Below are 27,758 nucleotides of genomic sequence, written 5' to 3' on the forward strand. Positions count from 1 at the left end.
CCCTCTCATGCTCTGTCTCGCTCTGTCTCTCAAAAATAAATAAACATTAATTTTTTCTTAACTTGCAGTTAGTGTTAGAGAATTATTCAACAATCATAATACACTTATTTGTGTATTAAGTTTTGGTAGTAAATAAGAGACAACAACTTAGATTGCATTTACTTCTTTGAGTCAATTTTATTAAACTCCGTTCAGTTCAATGTACAACATTGATACAACATTAATTATTCAATTCTGTATAATAAAGAATGCGGAGCCCTTGGGTGGCTCTGTCAGTTAAGCATCTGACTTCGTCTCAGGTCGTGATCTCATGGTCTGTGAGTTTGAGCCCCGCATTGGGCTCTGTGCTGACATCTCAGAGCCTGAAGCCTGCCTCCGATTCTGTGTCTCCCTCTCTCTCTGCCCCTCCCCTGCTTGTTCTTTCTCTCCCTCCCTCCCTCCCTCTCTCTCTCTGTCTCTCTCTCTCTCTCTTAAAAATAAAGATTTAAATATTTAAAAAAAAGAATGCTTCCAAGTTTAAGATGGAAATCTATAAACTGAAGGAAACCTAATCTTTGTATCCTCATCATTGTTAGGATAATTTTTTAAAAGGGTAACTAACTGTATTCATTACCTATTGCTGGGTAACAAATTCCCCCAACACTCAGTCACTTAAAAAACATTAAACATTTACTATCTCAGTGTTTGTAGGTCAGGAATCTAGATACATCATAGTTGGGTGTCTCTGGCTTAAGATGTCTCATGAGGTTAGTCACACTGTTGGCCAGAGTTGATATCATCTCAGAGTTCAACTTGGGAAGGGCCAGCTTCCAAGTTCATTCACGTGGTGGCTGGAGGGACTCAATTCTGAGGGCCTCGGTGCCTGGCTTCTAACGAGGCTTCTATGAGCCATATGCTATGGCCCATAGCATAGTGTCTGACTCAGAGTGAGAGAGCCTGCACAGTGGAAGCCACTGGCTTTTTGTAACCGAATCGATTTCTTAATACCTCCCCACCCCCATTACCTCTCCTGCATTCTATTCCCGAGAAGCAAGTCTTGAAATGCAGCCCACACTCAGAGGGAGACAGTTACACGAGGGTATGGCTATCAGGAAATAGGATCACTGGCAGACCAACTTGGAGGTTGCCTACCACAGTACCTATAAAGTAACCTCAGTTAAATGACAAGAATAAGGACCTGAAGAAATAAGCATATGACATACTATATAAATATTTATTTCTCAATAGAAAGGTAAACTCCCACATAGGATGTCTCAATAAAAATGTATAGTGAGCCGGGGCGCCTGGGTGGCTCAGTCGGTTAAGCGTCTGACTTCGGCTCAGGTTATGATCTCGCAGTCTGTGAGTTCGAGCCCCACGTTGGGCTCTGGGCTGACGGCTCAGAGCCTGGAGCCTGTTTCCGATTCTGTGTCTCCCTCTCTCTCTGACCCTCCCCCGTTCGTGCTCTGTCTCTCTCTGTCTCAAAAATAAATAAACGTTTAAAAAAAAAATGTATAGTGAGCCAAAGAATCTCAGATTGGAAAAACTGTGAAGTCCAGCTCACTTAATTCCCTCCCTCCATTCAGTATTCAGCCTCTGTTTACTTATCTCCAGTGGTAGGAAATTCACTACTTTTATTTTGTAGTAAATCCACTTGAAGGAAATTCTTCACACTGAGTTAAAATGACCTCCTCAATCATTCTACCCACAAGCCCTAGTTGGGAAGTAATTTAATCTTGAGTGATAGGTGCTGCTTCAGACTGATAGGAGGGTTTTGTTTGGGGGAGGAGGGTGTTTTCTTTCTCTTTTACTCTGCCATCAGCCTTTGGTTCGCTCGTCTCTTGAATTAACCAGTTAGTCCTCACAACAATCCTGCAAGGAAAGTACTGTCATTATCCCCATTTTGTAGACAGGTTAAGAGAGCGAGTGTAGAGAGGTTAGAAAATCTGCCTAAAATTACCCAGGCACAACTTATAAGTTACAGAGCTAGGATTTCAACACAGGTGAAATGTTTTTACTGGCTCTCATCTTGATGTTTTTACTGCTCTTCTACGCTGATAAGTTTTAAAAAACAAAAATGTTTTGGGGCGCTTGGGTGGCTCAGTCAGTTAAGCGTCCAACTCTTGGTTTCAGCTCAGATCACGTGGGTTCACGCCCCAGATTGTGCTCTACGCTGACAGTGTGGAGCCTGCTCGGGATTCCCTCTCTCCCCCCCTCTGTCTGTCTCTCTACCCCTCCCCAAGTTGCGCTTTCTCTGTCTCAAAAAAATAAAATAAACTTTAAAAAATAAAATAAAAATAAAAACAAAAATGTTTTCTGGAGCTACTTAGTGTAGGGGCAAATAACTTTACATTTTAAGAGCCTGTGGAAGAACTACCATCCATTTTAAAGCCTCGTCACCCCTAAATTGTTTGTTCCTGGTAAAGCCCCTGAGTCACTGAGGAAAGGATATATCCTCTGTTTCAGAAGGCAAGAGAGATCTCCATCTGGGATGGCTAAATTACCACACCATGAATGCCTGAAGGAAATCACCTTTTATCTATCTGGTAAATTTATTGGGAACTTCTCTTCAGCTGACACTGGGTAAATGAGGCCTCCTGGCCCACAAAGGGCAGGATGGAAGGGAAGCAGAGGCAGGGAAGGAGGCTGAATACCCGGCCAGGCAGGTCCTTGAGGTGGGAAAGTCCAAAGGAAATGAAAAAGAAACAGAACTGCTGCCTTTAGCTAGAATCCAACGTAACATTCAATTTGTATGTTTTTGTTTAGATACAGACATGGTCATAATTTACCTGTCAGCTGGCATCACATCAAAGGACTCTTCGGAAGAAGATAAAAAGGCAACTCTCCGCGTCATCAATGAAGAAAATAGCTTTCTAAACAACTCTGTAATGATTCTCACCTATGCCCTCATGAATGGTAGGTAGTATTCCGAGATTTTTCTTTCAGATGAAAGTTCTCTCTAAGTGCATGCTGCTTTCAAAAAAAAAAAAAAAAAGTAAAAAAGAGCCCTAACAGCGTGCACTTTGATGAAGGGTATGAGGAGAGACAGCTAAGCAGCTTCCTGCACAAGCCTTTCTCTCCCTAACGTTGGTATTCAGGGCATGTGTTAGGATGTCCCTCTCTCTCTTCAGCGCTCTCTCCATCCAGCTGCTCCTTTCTGAACCTTGTCCAGTTATGTGGGCTTGCAAATGATTCTGTATAGCTCCATTTTTTTCAGTTCTCCTTCATATTCTTGGATTTTGATACTGCGTGGAGGTTATTAACTGAGCTCATTGATTTAAGCTTCAGGAAGCCAAAATACTGACCTAGATTCATCTCTATAACCAAGTCAGTGAGTATCACGTTTCCCTGCAGAATCCCCACCTACAGCCTCTTCTGCTACTTTCTCCACCTCAGCTTCCTTAACTATATAATGGAGATAAGAATTAGCTACGTGACAGGGTTGTTGGGAAGATTAGCTCTAATGTACAGTAAACACCTGGAGAGTGTCACTTTCCAGGTACTCACGAAGGTTGATTTTGTTGCTATTAGATCAGTATGTGAAAGGGTTTCATAAATCGGCCAATCTGAGGAGATAATATTTTTCCTTCTCTCCAACGCGTCCTCCAGTCTGAGTTCAGCCCAGTTTTCTAACTTTTCTGTTCTGTCCTGTCTCTTCACCTGTTAATGCATATTACCCTTCCCCCAGAGTATCTTCTCCAGACCCCTTACCCTCAGTGTTCATGGCGACCATATTCGCAAAGCCATGTCTTGACCCATATGGTCTTTCATCCCTCCCATCCATTTCCAGATTTCCATGCAGAACCACGTGGCTTTAGGGACAGTGGTTCTCATTTTAACATGCTAAGGATTGGGGCGCCTGGGTGGCGCAGTCGGTTAAGCGTCCGACTTCAGCCAGGTCACGATCTCGCGGTCCGTGAGTTCGAGCCCCACGTCGGGCTCTGGGCTGATGGCTCGGAGCCTGGAGCCTGTTTCCGATTCTGTGTCTCCCTCTCTCTCTGCCCCTCCCCTGTTCATGCTCTGTCTCTCTCTGTCCCAAAAATAAATAAACGTTGAAAAAAAAATTTTTTTTTAATAAAAAAATAACATGCTAAGGATTACTTGGAGGTTACTGTTTAAATGCAGATACCCAGGCAGTGCCCTCAGATTTTTATTCAGACCCTCCTAGGCAGAATGCAGGAATCTGTGTGGGTGAGCATGATTCCTTCCCAGATATTTTGTGGACTCTACATGGAAGAACTCAGGGTGTGAGGCCTAAAGGTTCTGAGTTCCGGTCTCCATTTATTAGCTGGTGGCGTATGGCAAGTTACTTAATCTTTTTAGGCTTCAGTTATATCTGTAAAATGAAAATAATAAGATCTGCCTAGAGGTGCTGTGATAATAAATAAACAAGATACAATGTGTTAAAAGTTCCCGACACAGGTACCTGATAAATAACAGGTCCTCAAAGCCAGTTGTAGGAGTGAATTAAAGTTTGTGTAATTTTTTTTCTGGCTTGTTATAGTTCAAAGGCCAAGGAGCCTCTGTCTCACTCTGGCTCAGGGTCAGCTCTCTGTTCAGTATTTCAGTATTCCTTGTCGCCAGAGTGTTGTGCTTGCTTCTGTTAAACGTGTTGTCCATTACGCTGAATGATGTGCTCACCTGTCTCCTTCCACTTTCCAGAAGAATGAGCTGCTCAGCCATGAGCCGTGTCTTAGTTTTCTATGTATTTTGAGCATCAGGCACAGGGCTGGGCACTGCCGAGGTGGGCAAGGATGGCCTGTTTTTGCCTGGGACACATATCTTTCAGTGTTATCTCTGGGTGCCATTTACTCTTTTTTCCTATGGTTTAGCTTCTTTGACTCATGCGAGGAAGGAAGAGACAGAAGAAGGGAAGAGAATAAAGGTGGTTGGGCCTACAATGTATAACATAGTGCACTGAGGTTTTGGAGATGTATTGTACAAAGTGCCTGTCCTCAAGAAGCTTGTGACTTCTTGAGAAAGACGACAGACAAGGCAGATGAATTAAATGCAATGGTAAGAAAACTTACAAGGAAGTGATTACTTATTTTCCATTAGATTCGAAGGTCTGCCCAGGCAGATACTGAGTAAAGAAGCTTCCTCGCTATCACCCTTGTCTTCAGTGGTGCTAAATCTTCCCACTAGAGTATTTTGTGCACCTGCTATACCCCTGATAATCCCACTCTTTAAAAACCTCTGGTTACTTCCCTCTAATCAATCTCAACTCTTCTTTTTTCTCCCTGTAATCTAACTGGACACAACATCATCACTGCCAGGTTTCCGTCTCTCCAAATCCCATCTCTGAGCTTTGTTCATTAAGATTGACACATGCCCTTCCTCTACCAGTCAGGCTTCAGATAGGGAAGCAGAGCCACTGTGAGAATTTTGGTAAAATGAATTTATCATCAGAATTAAAGTATATGCAATTAAGGGGAAACCTGGAAAAGTAAAGATCCAGAAAGAGAAATGGACAACTCAGCGTTTAGTAACCAGCCCTGGCGTGGGTGAATAGGTTGGAGCTTGTGGGGATGTCTGAAAGCTAGGAACATCAAAGATCACTTGGGAGGTCTGCATAGAAGCCTATGAGAGGTTGTTGGCCCTCCGTGGCTGCTCTACCCCTGTGAGTTCTCAGTGAAGCATCTGGACTGAACCTAGGGTTGCCCTTGTTGAGCAAGCTAGCCTGCAGCTGAGAAAGGGAACTGAATGCAGATCAGGGAAGGTTACAACAAACTGCAACATTCTGGTCCCTCTGTGTCTGTTCCACCTCTCCAATCAGCAACACTTCACTTTTGGGCCACCTTTAACCTAGAAACATACAGGAAAAGGATTCTGGGAAATATAGTCTCCAGGATGGCCATTGTTGGTGATAGAACCATCCTCCATACCTACCAGTCTGTCACTCTACTGCTACCTTTGCTTCTCATTTCATGATGTAGTACATATAATACCCAAACTTGGATCACCTTCCAGCTCACACTGTTCTTTTTTGCCTAGTAGATGCTCCTGTTTGTTACTTTGCTTTTATGTTTGAGTCAAACGAGTACATGACAAAGAAAGGAAATGTATTTTTTGCCTTTGTCTCCTTTTATCATTCATTTCTGTGAGCTTCTCAAGGATGTAAGGCCAGGGATTAATCATGCCTTTCGTATTATTTTTTCTCTTTGGAGCGTACCTCTCATCTCCCCTATCTCAACTTGATGTCAAGGAAAGATAACAATAATTTGCTTCTGCCTTTTTAGTCTTGTTGCTCGAGTAGAACAAACTCCAAGTTATTTAAATACGATGTGTTAAGAAAAATTATATCCGTTAGATCCTTGTGTGATTTTAGAAATGGACTTCAAGGCTAGAAGTATACATACTCTTTAGTTAGAAGTGATAAAGTCACAGAAGACAGATGAACCATGAACTTTTCAGCTGTTGTTGTTGTTGTTTAAGATGAAATAGCTGAACATGAGGCAAAGCCTTTTTAAGACTCATTGGTTGAATCTCAGTAGTGACTGAAATCATTTGAATTTGTTTACAATGGCATCCATATGGGATCAGTTACTAATCCTTTTGACTATGTTCCAACAACAATAGCAAACCAAATTTTTTTAAAAAAGGCTTATTAAATTTATTTTTATGCTATAGATTACAGATGTTAAAGAACAGTACATCCCAGTATGTCTAAATCTTTTACAAAATTTTTAAAACCCTCTCGATGTACAAAATATACATTCAATAAATCAAATCCAGTACTGTCCTAACAGTATCAAGCATGAAAACATTTGTAATTAAAATGAGCTTAAAGACACCGGGTTTGGAGGCATCACTAAATGCAGTCCATAATGCTTCCATTGAGTTGCATGAGACTTTGGCAAGTGTTTAATAGGCAAAGAGGTAAGAAATGAAATGGTATATCACTATCCTTTAAAACTCTTAAGCTTTATCTACTATTTAAATGCCGACTTGTTAATCATTACTTTTGTTTTCAAATATTAAATGCATAAAGCTTAAACTTTTAGGGGAAAACATCAAGCCAAATGGGCTCCTTTATTTACTCATGTGCTTCTCATAGCTGCCTTTTGAAGAATCCCTTTGCCCTCTTGGCTGTTTGAGGAAAGACACTGCCTCATGCTTTGTTCCTCAGCAAGAGTTGGTAACAGTGTCCTGGGTCTGTTGTCTCTGCAAGACCTCTTAGACATGGCAAGATTTCATCCATGCCCTTCTTAAATCTAAATGGCAAGGTTATTGTATGGCTATACAGCATTTTGGTTTACACTGCCTACCTTTGGCTTTCCATTTCAGATGGGGTGACTGGTTTGAAAGAGCTAGCTTTTCTGAGAGATCTGGCTGAGCAGAACTCCGGGAAGTATGGTGTGCTGGACCGGACAGCGTTGCCTGTGATTAAAGGGAGCATGATGGTGCTGAACCAGCTGAGTAACCTAGAGACCACAGTTGGCAGATTCTATACCAACCTTCCCAACCGGATGATTGATGAAGCTGTCTTTAGCCTTCCCTTCTCTGATGAGATGGGAGATGGTGAGTCTGGGGACAACGTCCTACTAAAGGAAGGGGAAAAGAAACAGACGTGGGTCCACCAAAACAATCACTTTGAAATGTCACCCAACACCCGTCTGTGAGCATTAGAAGGTCTGGACAGGCAAGGGAGTGGTCCTCCCTTTCTCTGGTCAGAGGGTGGTGTAGGTCTCTTCCATCAGTCTGGTAGCACTGTATTTTAAACAGAAATCCCAGCCCTACTTTTTCCACATTGCCCTAGCCTCAGTCAGCATAATGGATCTATTGGGGAGGATTACTGAGGATTCCCCAGTATGTTGAGTTGGAACAAAAGAGTAACTTTGCATAGCAGGTGGTAAATCTCAGATGTGTTCAGGACTTAGCCTGAGAGGTAAAGCAACATGGTATAGTCAAACAAAGACAGGTTTGGCATTGGAGGATTTTAGGCCCACTCCACCCCTTAAGTTGTTGTCCTTGACAATTTATTTAATCTCATTAATTCCCATTTGGTCACCTGTTAAAAATGTAATAATGTCTTGCACATAATAAATCTTTCAGGTTCTTAGGAGTAGAAGATTTATTGGTGCCTGGCGTACCTCTCAGTAATAATTACTGCTCTTGTCACTTTATTATTTTACTTTTGTTATTATTACCATTATCATTGTCATCATCCTGATGCCCCAAGTTACCCACAGTGTGATATTAGGTAAAGTGTTTAACCTTCACATGATTAACTTTCTTGGTCTACGAAATGGGAAAAATATTTCCGTCAAGGCTGTTGTGAGGATTACATGCACTAATATATGTGAAGCACTTAGAATAACGCCTAGCCGACAGTATATGCTCATTAAAAGTACAACCTTTTTCATTCCTTCTGCATATTGTTTATCCTTTCCCCCACCGGTCCCCCTTTCTTCTCTGACAGAGAGGATGGAAGAAGAATCTAGTGATTAGCCAGACACCATGACCACATGAGATCTTATTTTTACGTTCCAATAACTCTCACAAATACATCTAGAGAAAACCCACGTATAAAAAGTAACAGGCCAATAGAGTATGTTTTCTAGAAATTAGGTGAACATGTTTTTTCTATAAGGAAGAAATGTAGTAGCCTCTGCTATACGTCAGGTTTTTTTGTGTTTTTTTTTTTTAATCCTCTTTCTGGCAGGGCCCACAGATATGTAGACTATAGAAACTCCCACCTTTAGATAAAGTTATTTCCTTTTATAGGGAAATGTCAAGTTTTAAATGCAAATGACTTTTGATGCATCTAACCCACAGTATTGAGTGCCGGCCAAGCCTTGTGTCAGGCAGTGATGGGTAAGGCACACATCCCACCCTCAGCAAGCATGTAAGTCTGATAAGAGAAAGACAGATCGATGAATCATCTTAATACTGTGTCAGAGGAACAAAGACAAATGTGGAAACCGAGTCCTGTACAAGCACGGAGGTTTATGCAGTCAAATCCTTTGACCGTTAGTGATATCAGGCAGAGTAAGACCCTTCCTAAAATTTACCTGTACAACCCAGAGAGCTATGCAAAGGCTGTAAATCAAATTGTGGGCAGTTCTTTGGTTCTTTGCTGGCTGATGCTTCCCAAAATTTAGTCCTCAGGGCCTGTTTTCTGAATCCTCTACCGTGGGTTTCAGTGACTGGGTTACTGGTCTGTTGCATTCCCGTCCTAGAGCGTGCCTTTCGTGTTTATATTTTCAGTCCCTAGAATTATTGGGTGACATCTCTGCTAACTCCACAACATAGGGATGCTGAGCCTAGGAAATCCCATGTTTACTTGGCTCTAATTCAAAACCTCCACAGATTAAAATATCGGTTACTGGACATATTTCTTTTAACAAGTAAATCTATGTACTTTAGGTTAAAGTAGAGAGGGCATTTGGGGATTTCATTAAGTATAGCGAGAGCTTAGCATACTTTATTTGCCACAATGGGATGAAGAGTCTTCTGTCCGAGATGATAATTGAAAAGTAAGATGGTGTTTCTTTTTTCAGGCTTGCTCTCAACATAGCCAGAGGAGGATAGAATTCTGAAGTGAGCGTATGGTCTCAGAATATTTGTTGCACTTTGCTGCTGTATGAAGATGCCTTTAATCTTAGACACAAGCCCAGGGGAGCCTGGCGTGCAGGTTATGACCTGTGTCTCCATGCTAGCCCTCATGCACTGCTCCCATCATTTATAACCCCTTTGTCCAGGGATCCCTAAGCAAAAAATCTCCTTAAGATACATTGCTAAACTGGGTGGCGCAGTCGGTTAAGCATCCGACTTCAGCCAGGTCACGATCTCGCGGTCCGTGAGTTCGAGCCCCGCGTCGGGCTCTGGGCTGATGGTTCAGAGCCTGGAGCCTGTTTCCGATTTGTGTCTCCCTCTCTCTCTGCCCCTCCCCCGTTCATGCTCTGTCTCTCTCTGTCCCAAAAAAAAAAAAAAAAGATACATTGCTAAAACCTTCTGTTGACTGCTTTGGAAATTATAATAGTGCATAACTTTTCTTTTTTCCTGTTTTATTGATTTATAATTGACATATAACATTGCATTCATTTTAGGTGTACAACAAAATGATTTGGTGTGTGTATATATTGTGAAATGACCACTGTAATAAGCTTAGTTAACATTCATCACCCCACATAGTTTAAGACTTTTTTTTCTTGTAGTGAGAACTTCAAAGATCTATTCTCTTAGCAACTTTCAAATCTACAATACAACATTGTTAACTAGAGTCACCATGCTATATATTACATCCCCAGAACTTACTTATCTTACGTCTGGGCACAACTTCTCACATTTTTCAGTGTTGTGTGCCCTTCCTCCTACCACGTGATGCATTTAATTGGCCTTTGCGACCACAAGTAAGTCACTAATACTTTGAGGGGCCTCACACGGGTTTCTATATGTGGGAGTCTATTCTTTGTAGAAGACTTGAAGTATCCAATTCCCTTTCCTGGGTGTTTATAGAAGAATAGTTTTTTGATGTGCTGCTAAGGCATGAACTTGCCATTAAGTGCAGGAAAATACAAGAGTAAGATGGAGAGAAACTGTGCGTCTTTTTGTTTTGAGTTTTACTTGGAACCATAGGATTGTAGAACTGCTAGGGGTGCTAGAGATCATTTTGTCTCCAACACATGAACAGAGGTGGCGCCACTTAACCCAGCTCAGTAGGAGAGCTGGGAGGAGCTCTCCTGGCTGTTCTGATGCTCAGGGCCACGCGCTGACCCCCAACACGTGTACGTTGTCTTTGCCTTTGCTTTTCCCTTTCCTGATTATCCTGTTGCTTTTATATGGCCTGGAGCTGCGAATGACTTTTATAATTAAAGAGCATGAGTGGGGGAGGAGCAGAGAGAGAGAGAGAGAGAGACATGGAATCTGAAGTAGGCTCCAGGCTCCAAGGCTGATGTGGGGCTCGAACTCACAAACCGCGAGATCATGACCTGAGCCAGAGTCAGACACTCAGCTTACTGAGCCACCCAAGCACCCCTAAAGCTTTTTTTAAGTTTGTTATTTTGAGTGAGAGAGTGGGGGAAGGGCAGAGAGAAAGAGAATCCCAATGCTATTTTGGAGCCCAACATGGGGCTCAAACTCACAAACTGTTAGATCATCACCTGAGCTGAAATCAAGAGTCAGATACTTAATTGAGTCACCCAGGTGCCCTCAAAACTTTTTTAAAAAAATAAATACAGAATATGCAACAGAGAACTTATGGCCCACAAAGCCTAAAATACTGACTGTCTAGCCCTTTACATAACAGTAGAGGAGCTCCTAACCCGAATGACTAGAAATACATTACTTTGGAAACCCACTGTCTTCTTTAGCTGCTCAGAGTTCTCAGTGGTCAGATCTTACTAGATTCTGTATCTTTCTAAGGTTTTTCACCTCATTTTCTTGTCTTTTGATAGGTTATATTAATGAAATAAAGTACCTTATAAGCATTCTTTTGTAACCTCTTTTCATCTAACAATCCCTAAAAATCAGTAAAGCAGTTACCACTGTGTCACTTAAGCAGATGTGGAAAGCGGGACCCAGAGAAGTTATGTCCGATGTCATATGGAAAATGCAGAAGGGGCACAGCTAGGCTAGAACCCACATTTTTCAGTTCCTTGGCTAGTGGTCTTTCACATTCAGTTGAATCTTCCCCACTTGAGGAAATAGAATGATGTAGTAAGTGCTGCTGATAATTTGCACTGATCTGGAATGGCTGGTCAGGTGAGGAAATAATGGGAAATGTACAAATTGCCTCTGAAATTAACTTGGGGTGTCTGAACCCCACAGAAGACTCTTTCCCCTGAAGTCTTGCTCACTTATGCCATCTGTGGAGGCAGTGGTTGGGTACTGGATCACACAGGTCACTTAAAGATGAGAAGATGCTAGAGGGCAGATACTAGCCTTTGGGATTCACTAGCACACAACTCCAGTCTTTGTTTGGTACATTCTCTGCTATCCCTTGGATTTGTTTTGTTTTTAAACCATAGGTTTGATAATGACTGTGAGTAAGCCCTGTTATTTTGGAAACCTACTTCTGGGAATTGTAGGTGTGGACGTGAACCTGGCTTACATCCTCGAAGACGTGACGTATTACCAAGATTCTTTGGCTTCCTATACTTTTCTCATAGATGACAAAGGTAATCTGCTAAAAATTAATCAGAGGGAAGAATGATTTGTTTTTTGTAACCTGAAGAAAATAATCTGTAGATATTCTGATACTAACAAAGTAGGAAAATCATAGTATTTACAGAAAACTAGTGTGACTAGAACTGCTCATTTGCAGTGGAACAAATTCTTTCTGGAACACCATAAACATGGCAGAATGAACCTGAAAATGACACACATTTGTTTCTATATTGCACTGAGGGGTAGGTAAAAGTTATTTAAAACATCAGGAAATTAGACTCCAGGACTGAGTAACACATAGAATGTGATCCTTTGGATTTTTTCTGTATCCTTATCTTTAAATTCACTGGTGTTAAGGTTTAGGTGATAAAACATCTTTATTTTTATTTATTTATTTTTTTAACATTTATTTATTTGTGAGACAGAGAGAGACAGAGCATGAATGGGGGAGGGGCAGAGAGAGAGGGAGATACAGAATCGGAAGCAGGCTCCATGCTCCGAGCCATCAGCCCAGAGCCCGACGCGGGGCTCGAACTCCCGGACCACAAGATCGTGACCTGGGCCGAAGTCGGACGCTCAACCGACTGAGCCACCCAGGCGCCCTAATAGAACATCTTTTTTTTTTTTTTTTTTTTTTTTAATTTTTTTTTTTTTTTAAACGTTTATTTATTTTTGGGACAGAGAGAGACAGAGCATGAACAGGGGAGGGGCAGAGAGAGAGGGAGACACAGAATTGGAAACAGGCTCCAGGCTCCGAGCCATCAGCCCAGAGCCCGACGCGGGGCTCGAACTCACGGACCGCGAGATCGTGACCTGGCTGAAGTCGGACGCTTAACCGACTGCGCCACCCAGGCGCCCCTAGAACATCTTTATAAAAACAAAAACCCAGTGACTAGTACCTCCAAGATATTCTCGATTAGACTCTTGTTCCATAACTTAAGGCATCTTTCTACACTTCAAGTTTTACGCAAGAACACGTAAAACAAGTTCCGTTTCTATTGGACTGGCCAGTTACACACTGAGATGTTGAGTATTGGCAGTCATCCCGGGGTATCCCACATTTCAGATGTGTGATAGGCACTTATATTAGAATCATCACTTCTTCCAGCATGTTTCCCATAGCTCATGTCTTTGTTTTTTTATTTCAGGGTATACACTTATGCACCCATCTCTCACCAGGCCATATTTACTCTCAGAACCCCCACTTCATACTGACATCATTCATTACGAAAATATCCCCAAATTTGAGCTGGTTCGGCAGAATATCCTAAGGTAAGGAAAAGGTGAAAGTTATAGTAGTTGTTTTTTTGTTTTTTGTTTTTTTCCCTGAAAAAAATAGGACCTTTTGAGGTCCAATATGAGTGTGTGTTATAGGATATAAAACAAGTATAAAAATTAATGTTATTAAAAGTATCCTCCATGAATTTTTCATAAGAATAGTAGGTAAAACTTTGTTGAACAACAGATAGTCTCTTAAAACTATTAGGGAAAATGTCTTGTAAATCAGATTCTTTGTTCACATTGCCATTAATTTATAAAATCAGATATGTTATCTCATTTAAAAAAAAACTCCCAATTGTACTAAAATGAAAAAAAAAAAAAACGGTAAAATAGAAGGTTAAGTTGAGGACCAGCTTTAGAGCATGCCAAAAAATAGCTTGGCAAAGCAGCATCCATTCCATTGACAGCACAATCATATACAACATTTTCTTTTGAAATAAAGAACAGATTGGATTTTTTCCAACCGTGATACATTATTTTGGCAGATGGTAACCTATAGAGAAACGGGTCTTTGTGCTCATTGGCTGTAAATTAATGACTGAGTGATTCGAGACCAGTTTGTCTCTGGAAAGAATTAGAATGGGAGGGGGGATGGCAGGGGTAGAGCATAAGGAATATTTTTAGTGCTGAGCTGACATCATGCTTTTACAAAATTGAAAATTTCACATTATCTCTTTCCAAAGTGATGAGCTTCATTGCTTTTCAAAATCAGGAGGTGGTCATTGACTCACAGCTTCTTCTCTGCCTTTAATTAAGAGCTTAATTTTATCTTTTGCCTGAAGTATTTCATTCTGTTGCCAACACAGCCTCCCTCTGGGCAGCCAGATAATCACCGTCCCTGTGAACTCATCCCTGTCCTGGCACATAAACAAGCTGCGAGCCACCGGAAAGGAGGCCTACAATGTCAGCTACGCCTGGAAGATGGTGAGTTAACAGGACGTCTTGGCAGGGGAACTGGGGGCTACATTGCTACTGATGCAGCAACTCCAGGGAACTTAGATCCCATAATGTTACTCACCAATTTTAAAGGGGTTGGAAAAAGAGGAGATTCCACAGGTGTCCTCTTTTTTGTTTGTAAAAACGATCATTTTTCATGTTGAATGAGTCAAACCGTACAAAAGGATATAAAGTAAAAAGTAAACTTTGCCCTTCCCTCTCTCCTGCCCTTGACCTACCATTCCCCCAGAAGTCACCACTTTGATCAGCTTCCAGAAAATGTTCACATACAGGCATCTATATCTGGGCATGTGCATGCACGTTTAGTGGCTGTGTAGTGTAATGTTGAATTGATGGACCAAATTTCTTTAAATAAGTCCATCAATATACATTTAGATTATATCCAGTGAGGTTGTTTTGTGGGGTGTGTGTGTGTGTGTGTGTGTGTGTGTGTGTGTGTGTTTAATCATTTTAAACTCAGGTTGTGGAAGTTAGGAGTTGAAAAAGAGATATGAGGGGCATATAGGCGACGCAGTCGGTTAAACATCTGACTCTTGATTTCGGCTTAGGTCACGATGTCATGGGTTTGTGGGTTCGAGCCCCATATGGGGCTCCTTGCACTGGCATTGTGGATACTGCTTGGGATTCTCTCTCTCTGCCCATCCTGTGCATGCTCTCTCTCACTCAAAATAAGTAAATAAACTTAGAAAAGAAAAGATATGAAAGCATAAATGCCCTCTACTGACATTTTCCAAGGCAAAGAAACTTTCGGATTAGAATCTGGATTATTCATGTTCACCACCAGCAGATGGACAGTGAAGTGATCGCCTGTGGCCCCCACTTCAGCTTCCTTTGACTAACTTCATTCAGATAGCAGGCCCTCAGTCAGGGGTTCAAGCACACAGTGCCCACAGTACTCTTGTCACTGCCCTTTACTACCTCTTCCCAGCAGAGAATCAATGCTGTTATGGGGTTCTTGACATTGCAGTTGGCCAAAAGTAGAGTGGACTTTCATTTTTTTAACCACCTTTAATTCCCTTACATGGCCATATCTGGTGTTTAACCCATTGACTCTAAATGGGTCTACATATTCATCTCTTTAAGAATGACTTACTGAATATCTAACTGTGAGCTAAGAAGGAAATAGAGGAATGCTCCTCTCTCTGCCCTCATAGAGCATCCAGCCCTGTGGTGGATGCAGACAGACAGCTTGACCCAGTGTCTCTGTCTGGTATAGGAATGACAGGAATTGGAAGTAGCTAACATGCCTTTAGACAGGACTGTCCTCTGACCTTCTTGTTCTGTTCTTAAAGGATCATTGTAGGAACATTGATTTCTATGACGGAAGTAAAAGCAAACAAAATAATAAATGAAATCTTTTGAGAAACTCGCAGTTTGCAAGCCTGATTCTACTGGCTTTTTGTTTTTTTGTTTTAGTGTTAATTTTTGAGAGAGAGAGAGAGACAGAGCGTGAGCAGGGACAGGGGCAGAGAGAGAGGGAGACAGAATATGAAGCAGGCTCCCAGCTCTGAGCTGTCAGCATAGAGCCCGATGTGGGGCTCGAACCCTTGAACTGTGAGATCATGACCTGAGCCGAAGTCGGATGCTTAACTGACTAAGCCACCCAGGCCCCTCTTCTGGTATTTTACTGTTTGATAATACACAGTTCAGGATAGTCAAAGTATTTTGAAATTCTCTTAGCTCATTTTCAGGATTTTTTTTTGAGAATGATTGCGTCACATGCCCTTATTGTTACATCATTTGTAAATAAGAATGAATGGCTTAATTTTCACATCAGAAAGGGTAAGTTATGGGGCACCTGGATAGCTCAGTCAGTTAAGCATCCAACCTTGGCTCAGGTCATGAACTCGCAGTTCATGAGTTCCAGTCCCGTGCTGGGCTCTGTGCTGACAGCTCAGAGCCTGGAGCTTGCTTCAGATTCTTTGTGTGTGTGTCTCTCTCTGTCCCTCCCCTGCTCGTGCTGTGTCTGTCTCTCTCAAAAATAAATAAACATCAAAAAAAAATTTTTTAAAAGAAAGAGTAAGCCATACACCAGAATACTCCACTGAAAAATACTTTTATATTTGAAATCGGAGATTATGTACCACTAATATATCCTAATTGAAAGCAGCTCCATTGCATCCTGAGAAAATCTCTACCTTATTTTGTTGACATTAAGAGAAAGGAGGATGGGCACCTGACCGTCTCAGTCGGTGGAGCGTGTGACTCTTGCTCTTGGGATTATGAGTTCAAGACCCATGTGTGGGTATTACTTACAAACAAAATCTTTAAGAAATTGAATTTTTTTTTTAGAAAGAAAGGAGATACAGGCATTTTTAAGACCCTTTTTGCACAGTAAATAAACCCAATGTTAACATTTTGGGAAGAAGTATCATCTTAAGATAGTTTTACTTCAGTGATATCAAGAAATTCTGGCCATTCTGTGTAGCCAAATGGATACAATCGTGTAATCACTTCAGGTAGAAGTGTTAGCTTTCTCAGAATTCTGAAACTGTCAAGAACATCGCTATGATGTGAAAAAGTAAAGAGATAATAAATAATGAGATTGAAGTTAAAGAGGCTTGCCAGGTTACCCGGCCAAAAAGAGCATATAATTTTAAGTTATCTTTGTGGGGGGGGGGGGACATATACTCCCCCCATCTTCAGGAATAAAATGGATTCTTCTACTAAATGTAATTCAAATAGATTCAGCTTATATTGAGAATAATTATTTGAACTGCTTAGCATCCATAGATACAGCAGATACTTATGGATTATATTTCACTGACTTAAGTAGAATGTGAGAGATTATGTTAGCAGCATTAAGAGATTACTACCCTGTCACTGTGCAGCTCAAGTCCATCTTTGAGCATTTGAGGAGACTGCATGCTGAGAGAGAAGAAAGTACTGACTTCAGAAGATATTACAGTGTTCCTGTGTGACACAGGAATGGCTCACTTTAAAACGTGAGTCCCGTGGGCAATCAGTGAAAAAAAACACTCCCCGGTGCTGGAGAGCCCTTCTAGATACATTATGGTTCCTTAATGCAAAGACTATTTCAGCTAAGAACGCAATAAGAAGTACTGGAATCAGTTTTCCTTTCCAACTAAAAACTATTGAAGTGTTTCTTTTAGATGCTTAGGGTAACTTTTTAAATTTTTTTTAAACATTTTTATTTATTTTTGAAAGAGAGAGTGAGTGGGAGAGGGGCAGAGAGAGAGAGAGGGAGACACAGAATCTGAAGCAAGCTCCAGGCTCTGAGCTGTCAGCACAGAGCCCGACATGGGGCTCAAACTCATGAGCCGTGAGATCATGACCTGAGCCAAAGTTGGGCACTCAACCAACTGAGCCACCCAGGTGTAGATGCTTAGGGTAACTTCCAATTGTTCTCTTATAGAACAGACCCGATCCTACAATTCTGGTCCTTCTGGCAAAGTGTTCTGTCTTTTGGTTCCTTGGAACATGTAACACAGCACACAAAGGTGACTGCGTGCGTTGGGAAGAGGGGAAATAGTAAATGCCACTTGAGAACACTATTATTTTCTAATTTGTGGGTGGAGGAAGAGAATTAAATTTGCTAATCTAACTGAATATCCTTGACAGCAGTTCCAGGAAGATGCAAATTTCTCCCATGTTTAAAGAGATTCTGCAGCCATCTTCATAAACCCTAAATTATACTTTAACCTGCCTACTTAAATTTCTCCTTGATCATGAAATTAATCCTTTGGGCTGCATTACTTCTCATTGTCCTGTGGTTTTAACTTAGTTCTGGTTATCACCCTTTCCATTTGTTGACAAACCATCTTTCAGATAGATTCGGCCTGTCTCCTTTAACGGACTTACAGAAGTTTGGCTGTCTTGTGTTTTTAACTTTAAGAAACTAGAATTAAGTAGCTTGCCTCGGTTTTGATTCATTGGTAGACGGTTTTTCCCAAGAACTTTACTTATGTGTCCATTTCTAAGAGCCAAATGGGTTTGGAAGTATTCCTATTTGTACATAGGAGCTTGATAAATTAGGCTGAGCTACGGTACATTTGCCTATTCTGGTCTGAAATGATAAGTCAGGCAGGCTTTGTGAGGCAGCCATGGGATTTGTACTTTTCACGAGTCTGAGATCCTGTCCATCTCCAACCAGGAAAGGAGAAAGCATTAGTCGGGAATACAATGAATAAACCAGATTCTATATGGGCTGCGTACATAAATTCAGAATTGGCTTTTGAAGTAGTCAATTCTTGGAATACTCATTGCAAAACCAACTATATATTTTGAAATACATTTCAAATCCAAACAGAAGTAAGTGCTGTATTTTCGTGCCGTGCTCCAACTTGTATTTGTCAGCTTAAATAAGCAAAAAGGCCATAGGGTTGCTGTTCCAAAGGGACTATTCTGTAATCCCTTCATTAGCTCCATGATTTTCTGTTACATGCGTTCTTTTCCCCCCATCAGAAAGGAAAATAGGACATGTAGTCATTTGCCAGAGATATGTTCTCTCACCCCATCCTCGCAGCTTTCATTCACTCATCAAATATTTTTCTGTGTGGGATAGAGACCAAGATAGCAGAAAATAATGTAGGTGAAGTCACTACCCCTAGGAACCTGTGTTTTCTGGATTAGAAATTCTTTACTGATTTTTCCAGGTACAAGACACTTCCTTTATTCTCTGTATTGTGGTGATACAACCGGAAATACCCGTCAAACAACTGAAAAACCTCAACACCGTCCCCAGCAGCAAGCTGCTCTACCACCGGCTGGACCTCCTGGGCCAGCCTAGCGCCTGCCTTCACTTCAAACAGCTGGCGACTCTAGGTGAGGCCTTTGCACTTTGCAGTTTCCTTGGTGGGCTTACTCATAGCAGCTCACGGTAAATACCTGCTTGAATTTAGAGGGAAAAAAAACTAAAACAACAAAAACGAGAAAACACCTGGATGTTGAATGGCAGCAGTGTTAGTTTGGGGATACAAATGTGAAAACCGTATGAGGCCTTGCCTTGGGTCCGGTTCTCCGGCAGATGAGGATTTGTGTGTTGGTGATTTATTAAGGATGGGCCCTAAGAAGAAACTAGGGAAGAAGTGAGGGAAACAGGATAGCGAAGGAGGAGAAAGCAAGCAAGAGTTGGATTTTCGGTGAAGTTCCAGCCTCAGCCTAATCCCGTAGCGGGGCTCTGGAGTGTAAATTACACTGCAGAGTTTGCCCAGACTGAGGAGAGGGAGCTGGACTTTCATATTCCTTTGTATCTTTCAGCTTTCTGCTAATGCTAGGCAGAGAGGTTTTCGTAGCCCAAAGGCAGTCTGTCAGATAGTCACCAGTCTGGCCCATTAGAGGCCAGCCCAAAGATATGGAGACAGGAGATACAGGGCTACAGGGTAAGACGTGGAGAAATAGTAAATGGGATTCGAGGGTAGCACGCCCATATATCTACATAGCATACCTGTATCTATCGCGGGCCCCTGTCTCCAAAAGAGCGTAGGAAATAGGCAGATAATTCAAAGGAAGCAATTAGCTCCTATAGATGAGGACATGTGGATTTATCAGAATTCACAATTTTCCCAAGCTCCCTCAGAAAGTAGCAAGGCTGAAATGTGACTCCCGCTCCTTCTGTGCCATGGTGCCACCTTTTATTTCATGCCACCATGTGCCAGGCACATACTGGACATTCGTGCAGGACTCCTAGTACTGTGAAACAAGCACTCTCTTCTTCACTGTTGGAAATTGTTTGGATTCAGAAAGGTGACTAAGGCTCCTTAGACAACTGGCAAATCCCTATCGATGACAGGGATTTTGAGGCAAAGTGTTAAATATATGTCAGAACCCCCATCAAGAGGGCTGAAGGAGGGACATTGTCTTTCTCGGTACACAAAGAGGACTTTTTTAAGTTTTCTCTCTCAATCTGCATTTCTCCCTCAAAGTGCGTCAGCCTTTGCTCAAATGCCCAGTCTCTGTCACTACAAGAAAGGCCCACTTTCAGTGTCTCTCCTTTGGCCCTACTCTTTTGTCCCTGAAGCATTTTGGTGTTTTTTTATATTATTGTATAATTCTTATTTTGTTGTTTTTCTTTTTTAAAAAAATTTCTGGTCTCTCCAACCGGCTCCTAAATTCTTTAAGTTCAAGGACCGTCCTCCCTCTCTGGCGCATCTGTGCCCGGAAGACCTCATGAGCATATGCACATGAATCCACAGCACACTGCTAGGCAGACTTACCTTTTTAAGCTTTTGTTTTCTTCTCCTCGATAGGAATATAACACTAATCTCCCAGGCTATGCCATGGTGGTATCATGAGAATTAGCATTACTGGAAGCAGTATCTTTTGATATTAGCAGACTACATAATTCTGACCTGTCCTACTGAGGATAACCGAAAATGGATAGCAACTTGAGGGGAAAAAAAAAATCCTCCTGAAAAGTATCAAAGAACTAACATGGTAGCTAGGAATTGGATCCAAGTCTAGGAGAAAAGAAGAACCCAGAGAAGGAGGCCACTGTTAAAGCCACATTTGCAATGCACCTATTTACCAATCCAGGAGAAACAACTGTGAAATTAAGCTGTGCTTTAGGGGGGGTGCCTGGGTGTCTTAGTCAGTTAAGCATCTGACTTCGGTGCAGGTCATGATCTCACAGTTTGTGAGTTCAAACCCTGCATCAGGCTCTGTGCTGACAGCTCAGAGCCTGGAGCCTGCTTCAGATTCTGTGTCTCCCTCTCTCTCTCTCTGCCCCTCCTCTGTTACCCTCCATCTTTAGGGTAAGTGTGAATTGAAACTAAAGAAGCCCTTGACTTGATTCCTACCATCTGAGTGGTCTAAGGAAACTGACACATTAACTAGTCATGGACTAGTTGAATGTTGAATATCAAAGCCCCATAGTGCAGCTCTTAGACTGGTACCCTGTCATCTTATTGAGAACTGTCTCCATCTACCCACCCTGCCTCATCTTGGGGTGTGGCACCTGGCAGAATCAAACAACAGTCCTCCCTGTAGGAAGGACTCCCTCATCCTGTTAGGATTCAACTCTTTCCAGAAATTTATTTTTAAATGCCATGTCCTGCACAGTCAGAGGTAGCCAGGCCACAAGGAAACAAGATACCATGAGTGAGAACTAACAAAAAGAATGGAAAATGACCTACAGATTTGAGATTGGACACATGACTGGTGCTTTCCTAAAGAGTCTAAAAATGTAAAATTGAAGTAAGAAATTTCACAGAAACGTTGGTTTTTGTTTCATAATGTAATTCACTGTGAGGATTTGGGGCTTAAATAGATCAAACTGGGCTTTCCTCTTAGGACCAACAATTAAATCATACCTACAGTAACCAGACTATAAACTTTTGTTTATGCCAAGTTTGGCTATCCCTTCTGTGCGAAGAATTTTTTTATTTGATTTTTTGCATTGACTCCACAATTCCATTTTTCCTTCCTTTGAAATATTGGTACCAATATGGACAGTCGTAGTTAACACTCACAAGGCATTTGTGACGTGCTCTGGCATCATTCTACAAGCTTTACATTTATCAACTCATTTGCTTTACATAAATTCACTGATGTATTGGTGCTATAATTGCCTACTTTGCAGATGACAAAAGCATCACATACATTACAACTTACCCACCATCGCGTGGCCAGGAAATGGTCGAGCTGAGACTCAACCTAGTCTGGCTCCATGTGCTATGCTGTTCCTTAATCCTAGTAAGTGTGAGATACTATGTGTAGACTTAAAAGATTTTGAGCATTTGCATTTTAGGCACTTGTATCTATTTGCACGTGTATCTCTTATGGTTCACTCATGACTATAAACTCCCTGAGGGGAGAGAATGAGGGCTTTTTCCTTCTAAGCTCCTAGTGTTGAGTTCTTTGCTCTCCCTGTGGAAGACTTGAGGCCACCATAGCTAACAGATTGGCAGAGCCTTAGCGATGCTTTTGTTTGGGCCTGAGATGAAGTCTCCGTGTTCTCAGGCCTGGCTTTGTTTGCTTCTCTTTCAGAAAGTCCAACTGTCATGCTGTCTGCTGGCAGCTTTTCCTCCCCATACGAACACCTCAGCCAGCCAGAGACAAAGCGAATGGTGGAACACTACACGGCCTATCTCAGTGACAACACCCGCCTCATTGCTAACCCAGGGCTCAAAGTGAGTGCTGGCCTGGGGCCCCACTTCTGCCGTACCCCCTCCACAGGCCTGGGAGGGGGAACTGTCAGTGAACCTTTGAAGCGGGAAGCCCAGCTCTGGATCTGTGCCTCTCAGCTGGAGAGCCAGAAAGACAGCGTGTGGCCCCCGGGAGGCTGGTCGGCGATGACCCTACCGAGGGATTAAGAAGCCCTGTGGGCCAGATGAAGAATCTCTTTCAGGCCTTAGATGCACTAGGAGTTTTCTAGGTAGGGGGGTGTGACTTAGAGATCAGTGGAACTTTCCCAGCCCCATTTTTCCCAGGGGAAAGAAGTAAAGTGCCCCTATGGTCTGTTGAGATAAACATGACGAAGTTTAAAGAGGAGAGATTTAGCTGGGATGTGCGTGTGCGTGCATGTGTGTGTGTGTGTGTGTTTGATGCTTCACTATAGGATCTTTCTTCTTAAATGCAGAAAGCCTCACTAGGATGAACAATTGAGTAAATCACACATCCACTGACTATGTTTCAGGGAGCTTTTGTTTTCACCAAGTTTGGCTGTATCCATCTGCTGTGGAAAGATTTTTAAGAAGTAATTGGGCTTGGCTTCTCTGCAAGAGAGCTTTAGGAAGCCCTGCCAGCAGCCCACTCTCTTTTCATGTGAGTCTTAAAGGATCCCTGCCATGTCTTCCTTTGTTTCCCAGTTCTCTGTCAGGAATGAAGTAATGGCCACCAGCCACGTCACAGATGAATGGATGACACAAATGGAAATGAGTAGCCTGAACACGTACATTGTCCGCCGTTACATAGCAACACCCAATGGCGTCCTCAGAATTTATCCTGGTTCCCTCATGGACAAAGCATTTGATCCCACTAGGAGACAATGGTGAGTTTTAGGAGCTTCCATTATCAAAGGTTCCCCCCAAATCCTGGAGAGACATGATAAGTACATACAATAAAGCAACTTCAGGCAGTCACATTAAAGAAGATACTTTTATGGCAGTGAAAACATGTTTTTGAATCTTTTTTTTTTTTAATGCAGTATTAACAGATTTGTGGGTTTCCTCTGTCTACAGTGTTTTCATCTCTTATTGAAATTTTGAGACTGAGATGTTTTATACTTGGCCATTTCTATTCCTTTGGGTATTTTGTTTCAGTCTTACCTTGTATGTAATATGCCCATAGTGGGGATATTTAATGTCACTGCACATGATCATGGCATCAAATTATAGCTCATATATGACCTATGAAAAATGAACATATATGAATTCAGAAACTTTTTTTTACAAGTTCACTTTTCTTTGAAATTTAGAGAGTTTTTTCATACCCTTTGTCTTGTCTGTTAGGTATCTCCATGCGGTGGCTAATCCAGGCTTGATTTCTCTGACTGGCCCTTATTTGGATGTTGGAGGAGCTGGTTATGTAGTAACCATCAGTCACACGATACATTCATCCAGGTAATATTTTAATTAATATTTTAGTCATTTTTTTAAACACCTCAAGAATATTTTGAAAATTTGGAAGTAGAGTAGACAGCCAAGGATTAGTGGCAAAAGCATGATCTTTGATGTGAGCAATCTGGGGTTTGAATATCTTCTCTAGCTGTGTCCTCATGGATTTCCTGAGCTTCCTCCTGTTATCTGTAAAATGGGGATAATACCTACCTCACAAGATCATCATGTGATTGAGTCAATGAAAAGCTCTTAGTCCTATTATGAAGAAGATCCTTTAGAAGAAGAAAAAGATAGAATCTGTAGGGCAGTTTGTAGAAATACCAATCTTAACCAATTGAAGAAATCCCAACAAGAGCCTGACCGTTATTACCAGAGAGCACTTTCCCAAGCAAAGGAGCATGTGTAGTGAAGGAAAAAAAAAAGTATCAAGACCCCAATTTTATTACCTCTTTTATTTTGGTCTAACTTCTTAGAATTATATAGGAGTTTGTTATTTTTGTTATTGTTACTTTGTCCTTATACTGTCTCTTGAAAAATGAAAAAGCATTTTGAAAACTGACTTTCCAACAATGCTATTAAATGTCAGCATGACCGTAAATACATTCCGGGTGCTTTGTATTTCAGACTTTTGAGGTTTCAGTATTTAAGCGACAAATGTCAGTGAAACATTGGGTAGAAAGGCAGGTCACATACGTTGTTTTAATCCCTTCATTATACAAATAGATGTTTTTCCCTAGCAACCAAGAAAGCCCATATTTTGACTGGTACCTATAATGATGCCTTAAAATTTATGGGAGACAGATTTTTCTTGCTTAACTTTATGCTTTTCGCTGGTGCTCATTATGTATCAGATGATTGACATTCAGGAGAATTCTTCTAACGCAAGTTCATTGGGAGCAAGAATTGGGAAGCAGTACTGTGTTGGAATTTCAATATCATGACCTGTGTCTCATGGAAAGCAGGGTCCTGCCGCCAGCCAAACAGTGATTGTTTTGCAGGGCATGGTATCTTTTTGGCTCTGTCACATATGAACAAGTAAACACCTATTTAGAACAGAACTTTTCAATGTTTTCCTTAACAGACCATCTGTCAGGCATACCTTACTATTGTCTGAATAACGAGACTTGACATCTCCCATATATTCTAATCAGTTGGGAAAAAGTAAACAAGGTGGCTTGAGGAGACAGCAATCACCTTGGTCTTTGATGACAATGACAGTGGGCCAGCACTGGGCTTCAGATGTTGGGGGTAGGGGTGGCAGGAAGAGAATGACTGCCTGTGTGTGTCTTTCTTGGTATCTGTTCCATCGGACTCCGCCACCTGCTGCTCGTTATGCCATTATCTCTTCTATACAGTATTCTCGTGTGTGTCGGGGGGAGGGGGTGGCCACAGAGAGGTGCAGATTTTAGTGCTCTTTTACATTTGTGTACATGTTTTTGTTGAAATTTGAATGGGTTAAAGAAGCTTCATTTAGCTAATGTATAAATATTTATGATGTCAGCCCAAATGAAGCATGATGGAAATATGATGGGATTTCAAGTTAGAAAAACCTTCCAATTCCCTTAATTGGCTACTTTTCACAATGTGCTTAACCTATCCAAGGTTAGTTCTTCGACTTGAACAAGAGTGAAAAGTGGCCATTGAAATCCTGGGTCCTGCCCACCAGTCATTCACTGAGAGTGTATTCCAGGAATGAGTATCTGCTCTTGCTTTGATCAATATGCAGTCCTGTGGACTTGATCATTTGAACATCTTCCTTAGCTGAGCATGCTTTTATGACTTAAAGCTGTGTATTTTTCACTCCGCCTAGTTGAGAACACAGGGCAACTACCACTTCTGGTTCTCAACTAAAGCAACTGTAGCTTTAATGGATGTACTTTGTTCAGGCGATTACCGGTGATTTTGGTCTCATGGGCCAACTTGAGAACCTAACCTCCTCCTAAGATGTGATTCCACTCTGATAACGTGTATTTGCCATTTACTACTTCTATGACTGTAAACGATTTCCTTTTTGCCTTGGTTCCCTCATCTCTGAAAGAAGGATGGGGTAGCCTGGGTGTCTCAGTTGGTTAAGCATCAGACTCTTGATTTCGGCTCAGGCCATGATCTGGTGGTTGTAAATCAAGTCCCGTTTTGGAACCTGCTTGAGATTCTCTCTTTCCCTGTCTCTCTGCCTGTCCCCTGTTCATGCACACGCATAGTCTCTTGCTCACTCTCGATAAATGTTTTTTTTTTTTTAATTTTTTTTTCAACGTTTTTATTTATTTTGGGGACAGAGACAGAGCATGAACGGGGGAGGGGCAGAGAGAGAGGGAGACACAGAATCGGAAGCAGGCTCCAGGCTCTGAGCCATCAGCCCAGAGCCCGACGCGGGGCTCGAACTCCCGGACCGCGAGATCGTGACCTGGCTGAAGTCGGACGCTTAACCGACTGCGCCACCCAGGCGCCCCTTGATAAATATATTTTTAAAAAGGTTATTAAGGTTGGGGTGCCTGGGTGACTCAATTGGTTATGTGTCTGACTCTTGGTTTCTGCTCAGGTCACGATCTCACGATCGTGAGTTCAAGCCCCGCCTCAGGCTCTGCACTGACAGTGTGGAGCCTGCTTGGGATTCTCTGCCCTCCCTCTCTCTGCCCCCTTTCCCACTCACACTGTATCTCTCTCTTTCAAAATAAATAAACTTAAAAACAAAAGATTTAAAAATAACAAAAATAAAAGGATATTAAGGCCTATCTCAGATGATTAGGGATTACGTGAAATAATATATGTAAAGCCCTTAGAATGGTGCCTGGCACATGGTAAGGCCTCAATAAATGTTAAATACTTGTAATATTACTACGTTCCATGAGTTCTCAAAGCCTCATTTGTGAAACGGGTGATAATGCCAGGGTTGAACTGATATAATGAGAAATTACAGTTGATGACTGTGAACTGTCTAGCACTGCACTTGACCATGGGCAGTCCCAAATAAATGACAGTTACTTTTAATGTCCTATTCCAGCTTTAAACTTCTGGCATTTTAATAGGTCAGAAAAGAGAATTTAAGCTAGTATTCAACTAGCCAGGAAGCAGTCTCCTTCAGCCTTGGTTTTCAAAACTGGTTTGGCTGATAATTTGGGGAGGGGTTTTTCTAACTCAGCATTCACTCATCAGTTACTCACAGTAACTGCACTGGGGATTCTTCCATGAGCATTATTAGCGGCCTGAGAATCTACGCGTGCATTCTTTGGAGAATGGTAATGCTAGCAGAGATGATGAAGTATAGTCAGGGATTAAAGGACTGGTCAGGTGAGTCTTTGGCAGTGAAAATCTCCTGGAAGTGCTGCAAACAGCATGGTCCTTTGAACCTTGAAATGTAGGCTTGGTTTGATTTTTCTATGGCATTCTTTATGTGTTGCTATGGTAACTGTACAGTTTTGAAATGCAGGTAAAAATATGAATACCAGACTTACATGGGCAACATGCTTGCTTGTCCTTCAGCATGTTGATCATATCGGAGCCGATGGTAATCATATAGGGGAAGTTTAGGAACAAAATCAACTTGTCCCGAAAAACCTGAGTTGTATTTTTCACTGAGTCAGCTATAGTATTGTAGAACGAACCAGAATTGCATACTGGTCTCTGTGTCATAAGTAAAAGGTGGTCAATCTTTTTAAGTCTTTTAGCCATTCTAAGCTTAATTTTTCATTTATAGAATGGGAGCTGTAATTCCTTTCCAATGTTGTCACAGGAAATGGAGTACGTCATGTGAAATTGCTTGGAAACTCTTGAATGTACTGCATCTCTAAGGAGGCAGTATTAACACACCAGTTAGGAGCGTGTGCTCTGAAGTTGAGGACACTGAGCTTCCATTCTTGCTTCCACTAGTTATTCGCTGTGTGACTTTGGCCAAATACTTTGTTTCCAAGCTTC

At 41.7% G+C, this 27,758-nt stretch overlaps 1 protein-coding gene across 1 annotated transcript in view; it reads left to right on the forward strand.

Annotated features, from left to right (window-relative positions):
- CACHD1 (cache domain containing 1) overlaps nucleotides 1-27,758 on the forward strand; it is a 210,309-nt gene that overhangs the window by 159,910 nt on the left and 22,641 nt on the right. Inside the window, 9 exon segments of the mRNA XM_030325973.1 lie at nucleotides 2,746-2,895; nucleotides 7,267-7,500; nucleotides 11,952-12,101; nucleotides 13,239-13,362; nucleotides 14,178-14,295; nucleotides 18,945-19,113; nucleotides 22,276-22,418; nucleotides 23,097-23,278; nucleotides 23,739-23,849. Of these exon segments, the coding sequence (XP_030181833.1) occupies nucleotides 2,746-2,895; nucleotides 7,267-7,500; nucleotides 11,952-12,101; nucleotides 13,239-13,362; nucleotides 14,178-14,295; nucleotides 18,945-19,113; nucleotides 22,276-22,418; nucleotides 23,097-23,278; nucleotides 23,739-23,849 (1,381 nt within the window).

The sequence above is a fragment of the Lynx canadensis genome, chromosome C1 (assembly GCF_007474595.2).
Source record: "Lynx canadensis isolate LIC74 chromosome C1, mLynCan4.pri.v2, whole genome shotgun sequence".
NCBI classification, from domain to species: Eukaryota; Metazoa; Chordata; class Mammalia; order Carnivora; family Felidae; genus Lynx; species Lynx canadensis.